At 44.3% G+C, this 16,299-nt stretch overlaps 1 protein-coding gene across 1 annotated transcript in view; it reads left to right on the top strand.

Annotated features, from left to right (window-relative positions):
- The window catches only part of sla1a (Src like adaptor 1a), a 9,005-nt gene extending 279 nt beyond the window's left edge, over positions 1-8,726 (top strand). Inside the window, exons 2-8 of the mRNA XM_048994078.1 lie at positions 3,376-3,461; positions 4,508-4,601; positions 5,227-5,313; positions 5,401-5,504; positions 5,826-5,957; positions 6,134-6,263; positions 6,398-8,726. Coding sequence (XP_048850035.1) covers positions 3,395-3,461; positions 4,508-4,601; positions 5,227-5,313; positions 5,401-5,504; positions 5,826-5,957; positions 6,134-6,263; positions 6,398-6,626 — 843 coding nt within the window. The 5' untranslated portion in view covers positions 3,376-3,394 and the 3' untranslated portion in view covers positions 6,627-8,726. The remainder of the gene's footprint in view (positions 1-3,375; positions 3,462-4,507; positions 4,602-5,226; positions 5,314-5,400; positions 5,505-5,825; positions 5,958-6,133; positions 6,264-6,397) is intronic.
- The last annotated feature ends 7,573 nt before the right edge of the window (positions 8,727-16,299 follow it).

The following is a 16,299-nucleotide window of genomic DNA, read 5'->3' as shown; positions in this document are numbered from 1 at the left end:
GCTTACTGCGTGTTTCTCGCAATGGCTCTATAGGTCTCATACTGATCACCTTAGCAGTGTAAAATAAACAATCATTTAAAGACATATACTTCAATACGTTTACATTTATATTGCATTGATCTACAACTAATTTTTTAAAAATGTTTAATATTCTTGAAACAGAAAACAAGTGTGGTTTTATATATATATATATATATATATATGTATATATGTGTGTGTGTATGTCTATATATCTATATAGTGCTTTATCTTTTATGAAATTGGCTAGGGGCTTTGAATCCCATGCCCACCCCATGTCAGTTTGTGCGTTCCCCCAGTATTGCATGGGTTTCCACCAGCAGAAGGGCTAACTGGTGTTTCGACATTGCCTGTGGTGTGAGTTCCGTAAATGGCAGATCAGTTATATTTAGTGCATTTCGCCGATTATACACAGCAGGTATAAAATGGCGTTCGGCACCCAACGCCATAAAGGACCAGCTTCACGAAAATGCCCTGAAGTCCAGTTCTGGGGGTTATGTGAAGCACCTGGACCTGCATTATCTATATAAAAAACCAGCATTATAAGTTGGTGAGGTATAAACCAGGCAGCTAGACGAGTCCACAGGCAGAACGACAGGCAGCGCAGCCACACTCGGTCCTCAGAATCAGGGGCCCCCACATAGGGTGGATGAACCCCTTTGCGGAGAGGATCAGGAGGCTATTACTCTATTAGCTTAAATTCATAATTGTATTATGAACCGTCAGAAAAGAAACGATATGTTTACATCTCTGGAAAAAATTTTCAGTTTCACTCTTTTCTCAATTTATGGGTATGCGCTTGTGTAAAATAAAGGGCTTCTTCCTTGCTTTGTAGGACTTCAGTCCTGCTTCTAGGAGCCTGATACTAACTGTCCTAGCAGTGCACTTCACACCTGCACCTAATGTTTCCCATTCTTTCTGAAGGTCACTTGAGGTCACCCCCCGATTTATGAGGCACTGCCGGATAAATTAACGGTCATCTCTGGCAGTAGAAAGTCGCTTCTGCCCTCTGCCTGGCTGGTTTCTGGTCATTGCCAGTGTCTCCTGCTTCATCTCATTCTTGAGTACTGCTGTCTTAGGAACTGGGAGCCTGGAAGCAGCCTGTCGCGCAGTGTAGCCTTCTGCCAGCAGAACCAGGATTAAACCAGGATTTAACTATGCCGATTTTTTATTATATAGAGTGGTCTCTTAATTTTTTCCAGAGCTCTATGTATACTTTACCTCGCTGGAAAATCTCTTGCGCAAAGTCTCCAATTTTTTATTTCTTTTTTTATTTTTTTATGGAAAGGCTATAAAAGTTCATGTGCTATATCGTAAGGATATTTTATAGAGATGCATGGTACATCTGTAACATTTAACCTCTGTGGGTCTGAGGCTTCCTTAGTCTTTTTTTGTATGTTTGAGTTTGGCGACTTTTAAAATTTACCATTTACCATTCAAAGAGCCCCCCCCCCCCAAAAGCATCTTACACTGGGGCTCATAAGATGCTTCTGGCACTGGGTGAGTCCGCCATTCTCCGGCGGGGGCTACTCTGGTGCGGATCCAGGGACCAGTGGCCGTGTGCTTTTTTGGGATGAAGTTGCTGGACGTCCATGAAGTACAGGATCTGTCAAGCATTAAATACATGTATAATAAATGTTGTGAAGTACATCCATCCATCCATCCATGTTCTGTAACGGCTTGTTCTATGCAGGGTTGCAGGGGCTCCGGAGCCTATTCCGGAGGCTACAGGCACAAGGCAGTGTTATTATTGTCATTTTTTATTATATTGCAGTGGATTCCATATCACAAGGGTTATGGGATCATGATCTGAAAAAACACATGTAAAATTATTTGGTCCTGTTGGCGAGAGAAGTGAGTCCTCCAGACCAGCACTGTACATATATTTTATGCATTTATGAGTTACTAAACTTTTTGCATCACCTGCGACTTTCATAAAACTCCCAGAAAAACGGCCATTTAATTTCATATGCCAACCCCGAGGTGCATCAAAACTGCGACGCGGAAAGTCATGATGCAGAACGGTCCACTGCGTTATCATTTCTGTCAGACCTATAAACCTCCTCCTTGGATGTGCCTGTCCTCTGGTGTTGAAGGCGTACCTATGATCTTCCGGCCCCTGTGCTGTTCAAATGTCATCCTATATGAGAGATATTGTCGTTTTACTTTGATATGGTCATTCACTAAGCTAGTAATTTGTTGTCACACTCTTGTCTGTCGCACTAACAGTAAATTATTAATTGCACAGAGAGGAACATGGAAGTGACATAGCAGGAGGCTGATCTTATCATCACACCTAAAGGTCTAAAATAATGGTGATTGCTTCAGTGCTGCTTCAGTGCTGCTTCAGTGGCTTAACGAGTGCCGACAGCAACGCAGTAAGCAATTCTACTATTAACTCAAATTAGAGACACACATAACACATGTACAGCTTAACACAGACTGACTTGGTGATGTACAGCTTAACACAGACTGACTTGGTGATGTACAGTTTAATGCAGACTCGCTGAGATTTGACGTGCAGTCTTCGATGTGCAGTTTAATATAGTCTTTGATGTACAGTTTAATGCAGTCTGAATCTTTCATGTTCAGTTTAACACACAATCACTGAGCCTCTGCAGTTTAATACAGACTCGCTGAGACTTTCGTGTGCAGTTTAACACAGTCTCAACTGAGTCTTTCATGTGCAGTTTAACATAGACTCCCTGTGTTTTGATGTGGAGTTTAATGCAGACTCACTGAGTCTTTGATGTGTAGTTTCATGCAGACTCACTGAGTCTTTGATCAGTAGTTCAACGTGTTCACAGAGGCTTTGATGCATGGAATGAGTCAGAGTCTTTGATGCACCAAAAAAAGCACAACTATGAATTAATAGGCTTCCTTTGGGCTAAATAAAGAAACTTATCTGCTTATTAAAACGTTATATTTATATATATATATATATATATATATATATATATATATATATATATATATATATATATATATATATATATATATATATATATATAACTGCCAGCATTTAAATGCCTGTGACAGTTACCAGTTGGTTCCTCTTTCAGGTCTCATATTGAAGTTGAGATGCAAGTTATCTGTCCTATTTTAATCATTTGTCGCAATGGAAAATCGCAGTTGACCCTGCTTCCCCATTCTTGCACTCATTGCCGCAACGAAGATAACACCCTAACTCACTGTTCATTAAGGAAGCTGCAATGCAACCGTATTAAGGCTGCTAGAGAGGAATAAGCTAACGCTGCTCCATCGGAGCAAGCTGACTGATATGCGATACGGCCAAAAGGACGCTCGTTTTTAAAGCGCAGGAATGACGGTCATATTTGTCTGTATCTGTTTGTGCAGCTGGACCCAGAATTAAACCATGGGGAATGCCGTAAGGAGTGAAGCTAGGAACAATGCAGCCAACATCTACAGCCCCGAGCAGAAAGGTGAGTGCAGGGGCGGGCGATTGACTGCCAGACTGTGAAAGAGAAACTCGGCATGTTTTTATTTTCTTATTAAACTGAGCAAGTATGCAGGCTGACTGACGCGTCGGATTTCAGTTTAGAGCCTGATTTTAATGTCTCATTATTACCTTATAATGGAAACGAAACTTGTACTGGAAAGTACTTTTCATATCATCAGCCATTTTTGAATTCTGCTTTCACAGTAACCATTAACTATAACAACAGTCAGAATTTCTGACTGGCTGAGAACGGCTGAGATTTGGCTCCACGATTCTTTACTTAATGTCATCATTTATTCAATGTCAAAAGAAAAAAACAAGTCAAAATCTTCAAAATATGTACCCGTCTTTCAATCACATACCCTCACATATCACATATGCTCAATGCATATTTTTATGTATCTATATACAAGTGATGCTGAGCATATTAATACTGTTAAAATGTCTTGTCCGTGAATCGTTATGTAATTGTAATAAGATGCGGTCTGTTTATTATTGAAGGGAGTCTAGAGTAATTAATCACAGTTTGAGTGTGAAAATAAAGTAATAGAATTTGGGCCTGACAGCTGATGTTTTTTGAACTTGGCAACATAAGTGAATTGATAAGAGTCAGTACTGCCCTGACTCCCCTGAGCCAGCATGCTAATCTTACATATTTCGTAATTTCCTATCTACTACTACCTAAAACAACAGGTCTGTTTTTATATCTGTTCCCCTCACTTGGTACATGAGTCACACCTATCACCCAGATTTTAGGCAGAGGAAAATGGCTGCGTTTACTGGCTACAAGTAAACGAGTAAGAACTCAACGCTCCTTGGTCATCCCTACTGTCCTACAGATGCATGCACTTGACCTGATAACGTGTCACACACTGACCCTGCGGCGCATCAACTACTGACTCCTGATTCATAACCGACGCTGTGTAACTTTACGGCTGGTATCTTCGGCCACTGGCAAAGGCAGAATATGGCGCCGGCTGCATCCTCCTTTCATGAGGACTGACGGCAGGTTGTTCTTGTGTCTGACAGAAAGTGAAGTGCTCATCGTCATTGACGACTACCCCTCCTCCAATATCAGCCAGCCAATCTTCCGGACCGGAGAGAAGCTCCGCCTCCTGTCTGAGTAAGTCCCGGTCCCTTCTTCTTGTTGATTATGGCTCGTTAATAACAGATTCTGCTTAATGATGAATAGGCAGCACGCTTAATTAAACCCTCACCTGTGCCTGAAGTGGTATTGCGAATATTGTACTAAATTTACATGGTCACCCTCTGCTACCGGGCATGCTCACTGCTCTGGAAAGGGGGTGTGAGGTCTTTATTCGGAATTACCTGGATTGTTCGACTTCCTTACACAGTAATATATGTATTCAACTGAGAAACAACAATAAATAAAGCTATTTATAAATATCCAACAAAACTCCAAATGTAATGCAGAGCTGCATGGCAAACCCTGTTCCTTAATATACTGTTATAAAGATCATATGGAACTGTCTACATATCATGTGAAAAATACACTAAAATAAAATACACTACTAAAAACCTAAGTTTGTCAGTAAATAATTAAGCATGTAAATACCTGGACCCTTTTTACTGATTACCTGCTATGAAGCTTCTTATATAACTTCTTATATCTGACACCTTGTTTTATAAGTATGTCACAGAGAATTGCGAGAGCAGTTGGGTTACGGCCATTACATTTATTATCGGCTACTTCAAAATGCCTTGTTTCCATGGTGTTTTATTCCTAGAGAAGGATGCTGGCTGAAGGTTCGCTCCTTCCTGAGTGCAGCTGAGAACTACATTCCCAATAACTACGTCGCCAAAGTCTACCACAGGTGAGCTTTTTCTTGGCCCCGGCACACCGGCCCCCGGACGCGTGTGCGGTGTCTGCTCCATGGTGACGGGCCCATTTCATTTCCCAGCTGGCTGTTTGAGGGCGTGGACAGGAAAAAGTCCGAAGAGCTGCTCTTCCTGCCAGGGAACCGGGTTGGATCCTTCATGATAAGAGAGAGTGCGAGGGAAAGAGGTACAATCAGGAACAGACATCACCGTAGGCCAAAGCAGAATCACACCATCCCATTTCCACTATAAACTTATCATTCAATATTTGGGTAATGAAAGTAATTCACGCATGCTCACAAAACGCATTTAAGAGTTACTATCATTACGATGGGCCCTGATAGGGGCCATAATTCATAATAAAAAGAACCAGCCATATCATTAGCCAATGATATGCTTTGAATTGGTGAGTGACAAGGGGGGCGGCACTCTGGGGGCCAATCAGATGTAAACGTTCACCTGATGAGGAGCAGCACTGAAACATCTTACGCCCTGTGTTTCCCGGCAGGTGTCTACTGCCTGTCAGTCAGACACAGGTCCATCATACATTACCGCATCTTCCGTCTGCCAAACAACTGGTATTACATCTCTCCTCGCCTCACCTTCCAGTGTCTGGAGGACTTAGTGACGCACTACTCCGGTAAGCACCTCCCTTAGCTGCGGCTGACGGTGGTCTATGTGACCTCCTCACAAATGGCACTATCACGGCATTCATACGGCGGCTGTAAAACTGCGATTTCCCCAGCCGGCGAGCGGAATTAGCGCTCGCATAGTGCGTTTCTCCTTTTGCGAGCACTGACGGCCGCGCTGCTCCAGATTCAGCCGACGGCCTCTGCTGTATGCTGGTCGCTCCCTGCTTGGCCTCGAGCCACAACTCCGTGAACGTCACCTCTCAGGCGCCTCCGGTGGTGATGAGGCGTAACAACAACCAGAAGAATATGAACAGGTACATCCTCCAGTGGCACGCCGGAATCTTTCCGAAACTCCCTATTTCCCTATTGTCACTTTAATAGCTATGCAGTAACACTGCGTAAAACTGCTAACGATAAGTAAACGGCTTGTTGTTGGGATTTTTCACAGCCCGCAGCTGGGGAACCGGAGCACTGAGAACCTGCAGGACGACGAGGACGATCAGATGAGCTACGGCGTCCGGGACAGCATCGCCTCGTACCTGTCCCTGGCTACCTCAGACGTCCCCAGCCGTAAAACCTCCTGGGCGAAAAAGAGAAAAACGATGTACGCACTGCCAAGCCAGAATTGTGGCCAAGTAACTGAAGAGGACCACTGGACACCTCACAATGAGGCCTGAACTGTGAACTGCTACCAGTCTTCACAAAGAGTTTTACTATTTGACTCAGTCATGGTTATTTTTATTTGGGGAAGTCGGATTTCCATAAAAGGTTCTTTCCGCTGATGAGCCCCCGACCCATTGACTCACGCTAGGAAGCGGTTGCAAAGACTATTTATCAACATATTTTTTACTACAGAATGTTTATGGAAATAGTATGAATGCACACTGATTTTATTCTGGAAAAGTTAGTTTTCCCCGCACGTCCGGATGGTTCCCTCTTCTGCTGTAAAGCAAGTGAATACGCTGCAAGCACGTGGAGATGTAAACGTGAAGAATGTTATGAGATATGTATAGCGTATGTCGAGTTGGATTCGATGACAGTGAATGTGCAAGAGAAGAAGTAATATGTTGCACAGAATTTAATTGATCCTGGGAAGGGCGAGCAAAACTTAAAGGACCATGTAATGTAAAACAGGACTCACACTATACATCAGTGTTTCCCAAAGCCAGTCCTTGGGGACCCACAGTCAGTCCATGTTTTCGCTCCCTCTGAGCCCCCTACCAGATTGTCCACATTTTTGCTCCTTCCCAGCTCCCGGTAGGGCATATACAAGCAAACCGTGGACTGCCTGTGGATCCCCAAGAACCGGACTGGGAACCGCTGCTACACAAACAATATGGCCACTTTGCCCAGTGCTGGCTGAGTGGTTCCCGTCTCTGGGAGATGGAATCTCCACAGCTGGCCCAAGGAGAAAAATCAGCCTTATGGTTCAGTGTCAATAGGCAGCGTCATTTAACCATAAGAAAATATATCTTGAGGGATGGAGAGGGTTTTGAGCTTTTTATTTGAGCGTTTACTGTGCCACCAGAAATTATAATCACACTTTTCCATTATGCAAAACCGAAATATTTATGAGCAGATACGTTTCAAAAATATATTGTTTTCCCAATATGCTCATTTACGAAAAGCAGAGGGGCTTTAAAACCAAGTGGAAAAACTTAGCGGAACTTTACAAAAGACCGCGGAGAAAGGGTGCGCCGAGCCATTCTCACTCTGTCGGCACTTTTAATGATCCTCAGGGGGCCGTCATCTTTGTTCCTGTGATGTACCTGTCTCACACCGCAGCGTTATTCATTGCCGACACTCTTGCCTTTCTTTTCACGAGTAAAGCGTAGGCATGGTTATTTTAGCCTTGCGGTTTGTGGCTCCTGGTTGAAGAACTTCTGTTACTGAGTGTCTGCTGCAGACTGGGGTCATTTTAATCTTAAATGTAAAAGGTTTCCAAAGTACCAGGCCGATATGTGCATTTCTAAAGTATAAAGATCGAGAAATGCTTAACTCTGAACATGGTAAGAAAACTTTCCATTCCTTTTATATAAAGCTATGAAGCTCCCATGCTGTTCTGAACTCGGGAATACCGTGATGGTCTGATGATGTTACACCTTAAACAGCTGAGGTGCCCCTGAGGAGAAGTTTGGGAACTGAAGCGGTGTTCATCTAGCCATCCAACTGGATATCAGTAACTTTTTAGAAAACAGAAGACATTATTACTAGTTTTTGTTGTGTTACTCTTAATTTGCACATGTTCTAATGTTAATTTGTGTTTTCTGTTCTAAGCCAAAGTACACTTGCTACCCAGATAAACAGCTTTAAACATTTCTTTGGACTGCCTAAGACTTTTGCACAGTACTGTACTTATTCTGTCTTGCCAAGGCCCTCCCAATCACCTTGCAGAGAAGCTTGGCAAGTCTAACTGTCCAGGCAATGACGCCCAAGCAAAAACTATCTATGAAGCTCTCACAGACTCACAGTGAAGCACAGGGTAGGGGCGGGCTCTAAGCACGGCGTCCAACCAGACTCTGAAAATACATAATTGAAGCATATTACCCAATAAGCTTTTGTCCATTTAAACAAAGCATACAAGAATCTTCCATAGACTTCCAGTGAAGTATGGCATCAAAGGGCATCTGTGGGCTGTATTTGCGAGTATCTTGGTTTCAATGTATATGTTATTGACAGCTTCACAACATATGTGAAATGGCCAGCGCTGTGGTTCAGTTATTAAGACAGATTACACTTTTAATTGCAAATAAATTGAATTCACATTGATACATTTACTAATGAAATTCTTTTGGCAATTTTTTTGGGGAAGCTGAGCTTCTCATGTGATCTTAGACCAATTACTTGTAATAGAAACCAGCTAGTTTTCACTTCACATTCACAGAACGAGTGCTTCTTGTGTCCATCTTTATCACACTGACACAAGATTATCTAGCCAATCACTGGAACAATCAGATAGCATAGGCATGGACAGGCACAAGAGATAAGGTAATATGGATTATATCTGAGCTGAATGTAGATAAGCCAAACAGACATGTATTTTTTTGATTAACGAAATCGACTGCTATGTTGTGATGAATGATCCTTTTACCATAGTAACTAAAACGTACTGCAAAAGGTCCACTGTAGAATTTCGGAGTGGGGGTTTTGTGCACTTTGGCCACGAAGCGTCTCTTTTAGGTCCTTGTATGCATCTTAAAATTCTCTGGAGGCTATGGTGAACACGCCGGCCACTCAAGCTAAGAATAGGAGCGTAGCCGGCCAGACTGAGACCACAAACCAGATACGATGGCACACGCATGTGACGTCACATGGAAACCTGAGCCAGTGATGTGTCATTAAAGGTCTTGGCGTGTTAGATTTTGCCGAGGCTGAATGACAGATCGACAGGTTTCCAGGAAACAGCACCTCAGTCACAGAACTTCTGGGAGCGCTGGGATGTCTGGACGTGGGACTTTCTGCTGTTTGTGCCCTGGTGCTAGAGAATGGGGGCTCGGTCTCTGCTCAGTCCGTCAGACGGAGCCGCCAAAGCCACGCCACTCTCCACCAAGCAGTGCACCATCACTGCAGACCAGGAGACTTTCAAACGGATGGGAACGTTGCCATTTCCAGGCGAAGTCTTAGGTGAACCAGCGAGCTGCTCTACCCTCTCATGTATAATCCCACCTTTCTGCTTCCGGTTATTTTCACCTCACGCTGCGGAGATATTTGACCTTTGTGCCCGTTAACTGTCTGACCATCCAGCACCCTTTTACTTTATTTTATTGGAAATCACTCTGCAGTTATCAGTATCACGGCAGGCAATCTTTTATAAATATATATTTTCATGATAACCTCACACCCTGTATCAGTTTTATTTCGAGTCTGGGTGGCATCAACGCACAGAACCAGCGGTGAAGCCTGGAGAGAAACACTCACTTCCACAAGACGCAGGTGGCCAACATGTGCTGAGAGCGGCGTGCATGGCCGGCCCCATCCACCCCATCAGGAATTTATAGGACTATCTGGAAAGATGCCCAAGAAAGCAACTCCTTCAGACCAGTGTGAACTGTAAGCTTCCCAGATGCATTATCTTTGGATGCAGAGGGACATTGACCAGACAATTTCAACAATATTGCATTTTTTTTTCCCCGAAGAAGGACAAAGAAAGCTCTGATTGCCATAGAGGCCTCTTCTGTGGATCCTGACACCCCCTGAAATGCTCACCCCCCCATCTCAATGTAAGCCCTCACATAAACACTCACCACATCTGGAGCTGGAAAACTGCAGAGAACAGAAGTATGGTGCTGATATCAAAAATAATCACCCGTTATTATGTATACAGGCTTGTTGCAATGAAAAACTAGTGTTTGGATTAAGATTGAGATTAAGATTTTCGCTGGAAACAGATTTTTCTTAGAAGCTATTTTGTACTACAAGGCTTTCAGCCTGGGGTGATTCTAGGATTTGACCCTTTGGTCATTTCCCTGAAGAAATACAGGGCGTCACCCCTCCATGACTAAATCTGCCGAGAGTAGGGGGAACCCTACGATAAAGTTTGCTGAGCTGGAGGTCTGAAATGTATATAAAAATCGAGGACAAATTGCGAAACGGGGTTTAGAAAGGCCATTTTTCAACGAAGCTGAATAGAATCAAGAACCGCCTGAACTTTCAATTACTGTTTGCATAAGGTCATTTTGTACTAAGCAAAGTTTATTTAATATCTAAGGTTACCTACATGTACCATCATCAGAGTGCGTCCATTCCTTACTTTAAGTACGACTCTCTGAGTGTTACATCCGCCTTCCTAGATCTATGAGCAGTAAATTCCTTTAAAAATCGTCAAACAGCTTCTTTTTCGCAAAGGTTTTAGTCATTCGTGCCTCGGCACTGATGGCAGTCTGTATGCAGAAGTGTCTGTCCTCATGGATATCGCTGTCAAAGAACGTGCTACTAACAGACATTGGAACTCGCTCCAGAACCTGGAGGCTAGCCGACGGGCTGATGGTGGCTCTCTTTGAAGCAGGTCCTGGGAGTCCGGCTGCCTCGACTTTCATATCTGCTGGGGCGGCAGGCGACCAGGACGCTCACAGCTCCTAGCCGGGGTTCTGCTGATTATGACCCCGTTTAACGCGGCAGTGAATCAGCGTGACTGCAGCTCGCTAACACGAGACACATGGTGTTTCCTGGGTCTTCAAAGAGCCGCGATGGACTAGGACAGCTCCCTCGATTATGATTTACGGGAAAATAGACTGAGGACTAAAGGAAACGGCTCGGAACGAGGACGAGGAACGAGGCGGCAGTGGTGTGTCTCTACTGAAAATGCTTTTACTTTAACAGAACGTCCACATGGCAAAGATAAACCTCCCGAGTCTCGCAGTGAGACCCTAACAAACACAATACCAGTGGTTTCTGCTGGGTCACATGCTTAGACTAACCACTTAAAAGCTCACAGTAAGAGCCCATACGCCATAAAGCATAGGGCTTGTGGTCCGGTTTTATTTTTTTTCCCCATTGTTTCACAGAATGAGACACCGGAGGCGGATGTCTCCCAGTCATACCGTTTGCCTTCTTGGTGGTGGACTCAGTGGTTCGATAGATTATGAAATGACTCCTCTAAGGAACCTTTAAGAGCACCGAAACAGACAGGAGGTTCTCATTCTTGAATGTGTTCCTTCAGTTGTGGACAGCAGGTCCTTGAAGACTTGCTTTCAGCTTAGTTTTATTTCTTAGTTTAACCCATCGACAAATACGCATTTCATTGTGTCGCGAGACACAGTGGGCCCTGTTCCTGCTCCTGGTTAATAAAACATTTATCCATTCATCCCTCCAACCATCCATCCATCCCTCCATCCATCCTCTAACTGCCTATTCAGTACCAGACAAATGTCTCAGACAGACTGGCAGCATAAGTTCTAGACTAGACAGGCAGCAATACCCACTACGTGATAGCTAAGCTGTTACCCAGACTGCAGGAGACTGTTTACTGGCTGAGAACTGCTTGCTCCACAATGTTTCTTTTTTTATATAAAATTTTCCTACTGGAGACGGTTAAAAAGAAGAACCGTTTTGCCTTTTCAGCGTTTTAATTTGCTTTGTGTCTCGCTCCAAGCTGCCCAGTTTCCTCTTAACTAAGCCACGCTTCCAGCAGCTTCTGCTAGCATTTACAAGCATCAACAGCAACACTTGTACCGCCCACTGTTCCACTCACCCAACACTGTACTTCATCATTACACTTCACCATTAAAACAGTGTAACCGATAAGGGGGATGGATGCACCCCAACAGTAATACTGTTCAGGAGATTTTTTTCGAACATAAGACTGGGTCGACCCAGTAAAACAAAGAGCTGTAGGGGAAACCTTAATGGAAATAATTTGCTAATGTTATACATGCAATGGTCATTTACCTGTATATTGATACACATAGAAAATGTGAACAGAAAAAGGGCAAACAAGCACCTTTTACCAGGGGAGGAAATCAAACAGGAAAAGATATTTCTACTTGTGAAAAGTAGACGGCTGATTTTAACACAGGGCTCATTCTGCGGCCATCAGTGCAGCAGTGTTATTTTCACAGGCGGGGGAGCAAAGTGGACAGGAAGCAATGTCCTCCAGCTGCGGACCTGCAGAAAGGCATGGAGCCCCTGGCCCTCCCTGCGCTACTGCGACCAGTCCACAGCGACAGGGCTCCGTGCACTTATGCCATTATTGCTTGCACAATTGCACGAATGCTGTTTGTGTTTTGCAGTGGTCGGACACCCCTCTCTTATTTTTGGTACGCTCCACTGAAAAAAAATCAGCAAGACTTGTTACGTTTCGAGCCAGCAGGGAGACCCAGGATACTGAGGTGTCAGAAGATTAAAGCATTAAAGCTGAAAATGTGCCGGAGCTGTAGGTAGGACAGAGAATAGCTGGCAGACATTCCTGGGAGGGCCATGATGATATCTGCATAAGTATATCTGATTGCAGAAGAAGCACCCGCACTGTGTGACTTCCCTCCAGAACAGTGTCAGCTGTTACCCTGCTATGGGAGGAACCAACCTTCTGGTATTTAAGGGGGGTTATAAGTATAGCCACACTTAAGAAGGGCAACATGCATTGCTCGGTTTTGATGATGAGGAGAAAATATTGATATAAATAGCTGGCTAGCACAGCTTCTGACAAAAGATTTCCCTCAGAGAAACTGCAGCTGCTCTTGCTGGTCTGTTCTCCACGAAGCTCGGTGCTAAATGGCGAGCAGGCATCACTGTTGCTTCTTGAAGCCCTACAGTCGAGTCAGGCCTTCAGTTTCCGGGAAGCTTCTCAAACTTTCTCCCCAATGTCTGTGTCACAAAACATAGTATCACTGTGCTGGGACGCTGCCAGGGACAAACCCGCTTTTTAACAAAAACACTCTTTGACCAAATAATGGTGTCTGCTCACAGTTCATATTCTGCTATTTGTGAGCATTTCGCCTGCAGCTGACTCTGGTTTGTGAAATTTACCCCAAATTTGGTGTAATGGCATGAAACGGCGGAGAAAGATTTTCATTCCCTTTAAAAAATACATGGGAATGATCATCCAGGAATCCACCAGGAAGGAAACCAAAGATGAAAGCAATTCATATGGCATTAAAGATGCAGGAACGCATTCAACAATAATGAACCAGATACCCTCAGCGTGGACTGAGGATTAAGGAATGATGGAATCGGAGGTGGATCACTGATTTGAAAAGTACAAATCCAGACCAAGATTTTGTTTCAACCCAGAAGTATTCTGTGACTTTAGCTGCGTCCAAATTCAGGTCTCTTGAAGGATGCGGTCTGCGAAGGTGTAGCCTTTGCATGCTGCGTTTTTCGTACATCGGATGGAAAGTGTTGTAAAATGGGACGGTCTTGCCTTCATCGGCAGTTCCCGCCCTTACCCTTGAATCACAATGCATTCCTCCTATTGTTTAGCCAGGACACGCCCACTTTACCTCTTTGCAATGCATCTTGGGATATGTTGGGCTGAGAAGGATCCATCAGATGCATTCTTCACAGAGCAGGAAAATGCATTTCTGCATTTTTGATGCATTTCTAGACCTGGGAGCTTTGGAAATGGGACAGCCTTGCTGTGCTGCCTTACCGCTACCATCCCGAGCTTGATGGGCTGAATGGCTTCCTCTCATTTGTAAATTTCTTATGTTCTTATATTCAATCTTCGAGTGTAGACTAAGACAAGTGCAGAGACTCTTTATGTTCAACTGGTTGGTGGGAACAAAATCTTGGTTTGGATTTTTGCTTTCTAGACCTGAACTACGCATCTGTGGAAATATATTTAGAAAAGTACATGCTTGTCTTTTGCAGCCGACAGCAGTATGCCCTCTGAACAGGACTGCTGCGGAATTCCACTTCTCCTCAGTAGCCCAGGCAACACAGAGTAGCATTAAACCCCCAACTGAGGTGAGAAGCGACTTCCCTTCTGAGCAAAGCTGAACCACTAAAGATGTCATATATAGCGATCGACTGAACGATCACTGTGGCAGCGGCATGGCGGCTGCCTTACTATTAGCCAACATTTGCTCAGCGAGGGGTGGCATGGTGGTGCAGTGGTTAGCACTGTTTCCTCACACCTCTGGGACCCGGGTTCGAGTCTCCGCCTGGGTCACATGTGTGTGGAATTTGCATGTTCTCCCCATGTTGTCGTGGGGTTTCCTCCAGGGTACTCTGGTCCCCCCGAGGCTAACTGGAGTTACTAAATTTCCCAGAGGTGTGAGTGGTGTGTGAGTGTGCCCTGCGATGGGGTGGCCCTCCATCCTGGGCTGTTCCCCACCTTCTGCCTGTAGCTTGCGGGATAGGCTCCGGACCCCCCATGACCCAGAAGAATAAGCCGTTTGGAAAATGGATGGATTAGTCGCTGTATTTTATCGTTGACGCCAGCATACAAACTTAACAAAATATGGTGTGTATGTTTCTACGGAACGTGGATCACAGAATAGAGTGTAACTAGAGACATACAGTACAGTTCCCCAATATGAATAAACAAAAATTTTGAAAAAACAAAAGATATTAGGCAGATAGTGTTCAAAAGAAGGACTGGCATACTTATCATACGCCTACTTCTTCTAGGTGATGACTATTTGTTTTGTGAAAAGTGATAAGGGATGAGATGGCAGTAGCTCATGCAGGCCTCACCTTCTTACTGATGGTCACTTTCACACGTCTAGATGGTGGCTGGGAAACTTGCCTGAGAAGGAAAAGGTGCCTGACAATGATGGCGGAGCATGAATCTGCTGATTACAGTGAAATCTTTCCCAGATACGTCAGTCTTAAGCATTTCTTCAAAAAAACAAACAGCCAGGAGTAGACAGAAAAGGAACAAATGGTGAGACGATGACAATCAGGCCCCATGGACACCTTCTCAGGTGCCGCTTTGGGAGTCACTGGACCTTCTCCCCATGTTAAATCTACTTTCCAGTTGAGCATGCAAACAAGTGCAGAGTTTGCGAGGAGTGACACAGGCTCACCGTGGTGTAAAAGACGCCGACTGACTGAGCCAGAAACTCGCCATTTCAGTACCTTTATTAGCAAGAAAACGTCATATCTTTGATTCATCAAAGTAACCGCCTTTAGCAGTTATAACAGCAGAGAAAATTCAAGGCATTCGTTCTGCCAGGAACATCAAATACTGCTCTGTTGCATAGGATGAAACAGTTAACTAGGTGCATTTAAAGTTAAAGGACAGCCTAGAATGTGACTATGCCATCACCACACAACCAGTTAACAGGACGTCAGACATGCACTGTTACATACGCTTTCCACGTTATAAAGGAAACTTGTTTTATTTGATATTTTCATTTATAGTTCGTTCGCTCAACTTTCCAATGTTTAACAAGAATAAAAACACAAACAAAACAAAAAAGTTTTGACTGGTAGTGTACACACACACCCACACACACACACACACACACCCACACACACACACACACACACACACACACAGTATCTGCACAGTTATATTGTGCGTGTGTGTGTATACTGTATATATATACACAATCCTGCCCATGCTTCCTTCATGAGGAAACACTGGGTCCCTCTGTTACGACTGCAGATAACCACTCATATTGTATCCATGAAGCTTGTTCTGGGGGACAGAGCCTGCATGTGTGCATGACGACGCAGCCGTTTGTGGAAATGCCACCCCATCGTGCATGGTTATCTCGAGAGGACCTCACGGCCCAGAAGGCTGACTGCCATGTTACGCTGAGCTAGTCTTTTTGGAAAACAAAGGTTGGCGGGGGGCAGGGCTGGAATGTGGGAGCGGCATGGAGCCCAGAGGTCAGCGCTGTGACCATGCACCTCCAGGGCTGAGGGGGTTTGATTGCCGCAGCACTGCGCTCAGGTTTCCTC

Source organism: Brienomyrus brachyistius, chromosome 23, assembly GCF_023856365.1.
Source record: "Brienomyrus brachyistius isolate T26 chromosome 23, BBRACH_0.4, whole genome shotgun sequence".
In the NCBI taxonomy this organism is placed as follows: Eukaryota; Metazoa; Chordata; class Actinopteri; order Osteoglossiformes; family Mormyridae; genus Brienomyrus; species Brienomyrus brachyistius.
The sequence above is the reverse complement of the archived record's forward strand: the minus strand, read 5'-3'. Positions and strand labels throughout refer to the sequence as shown.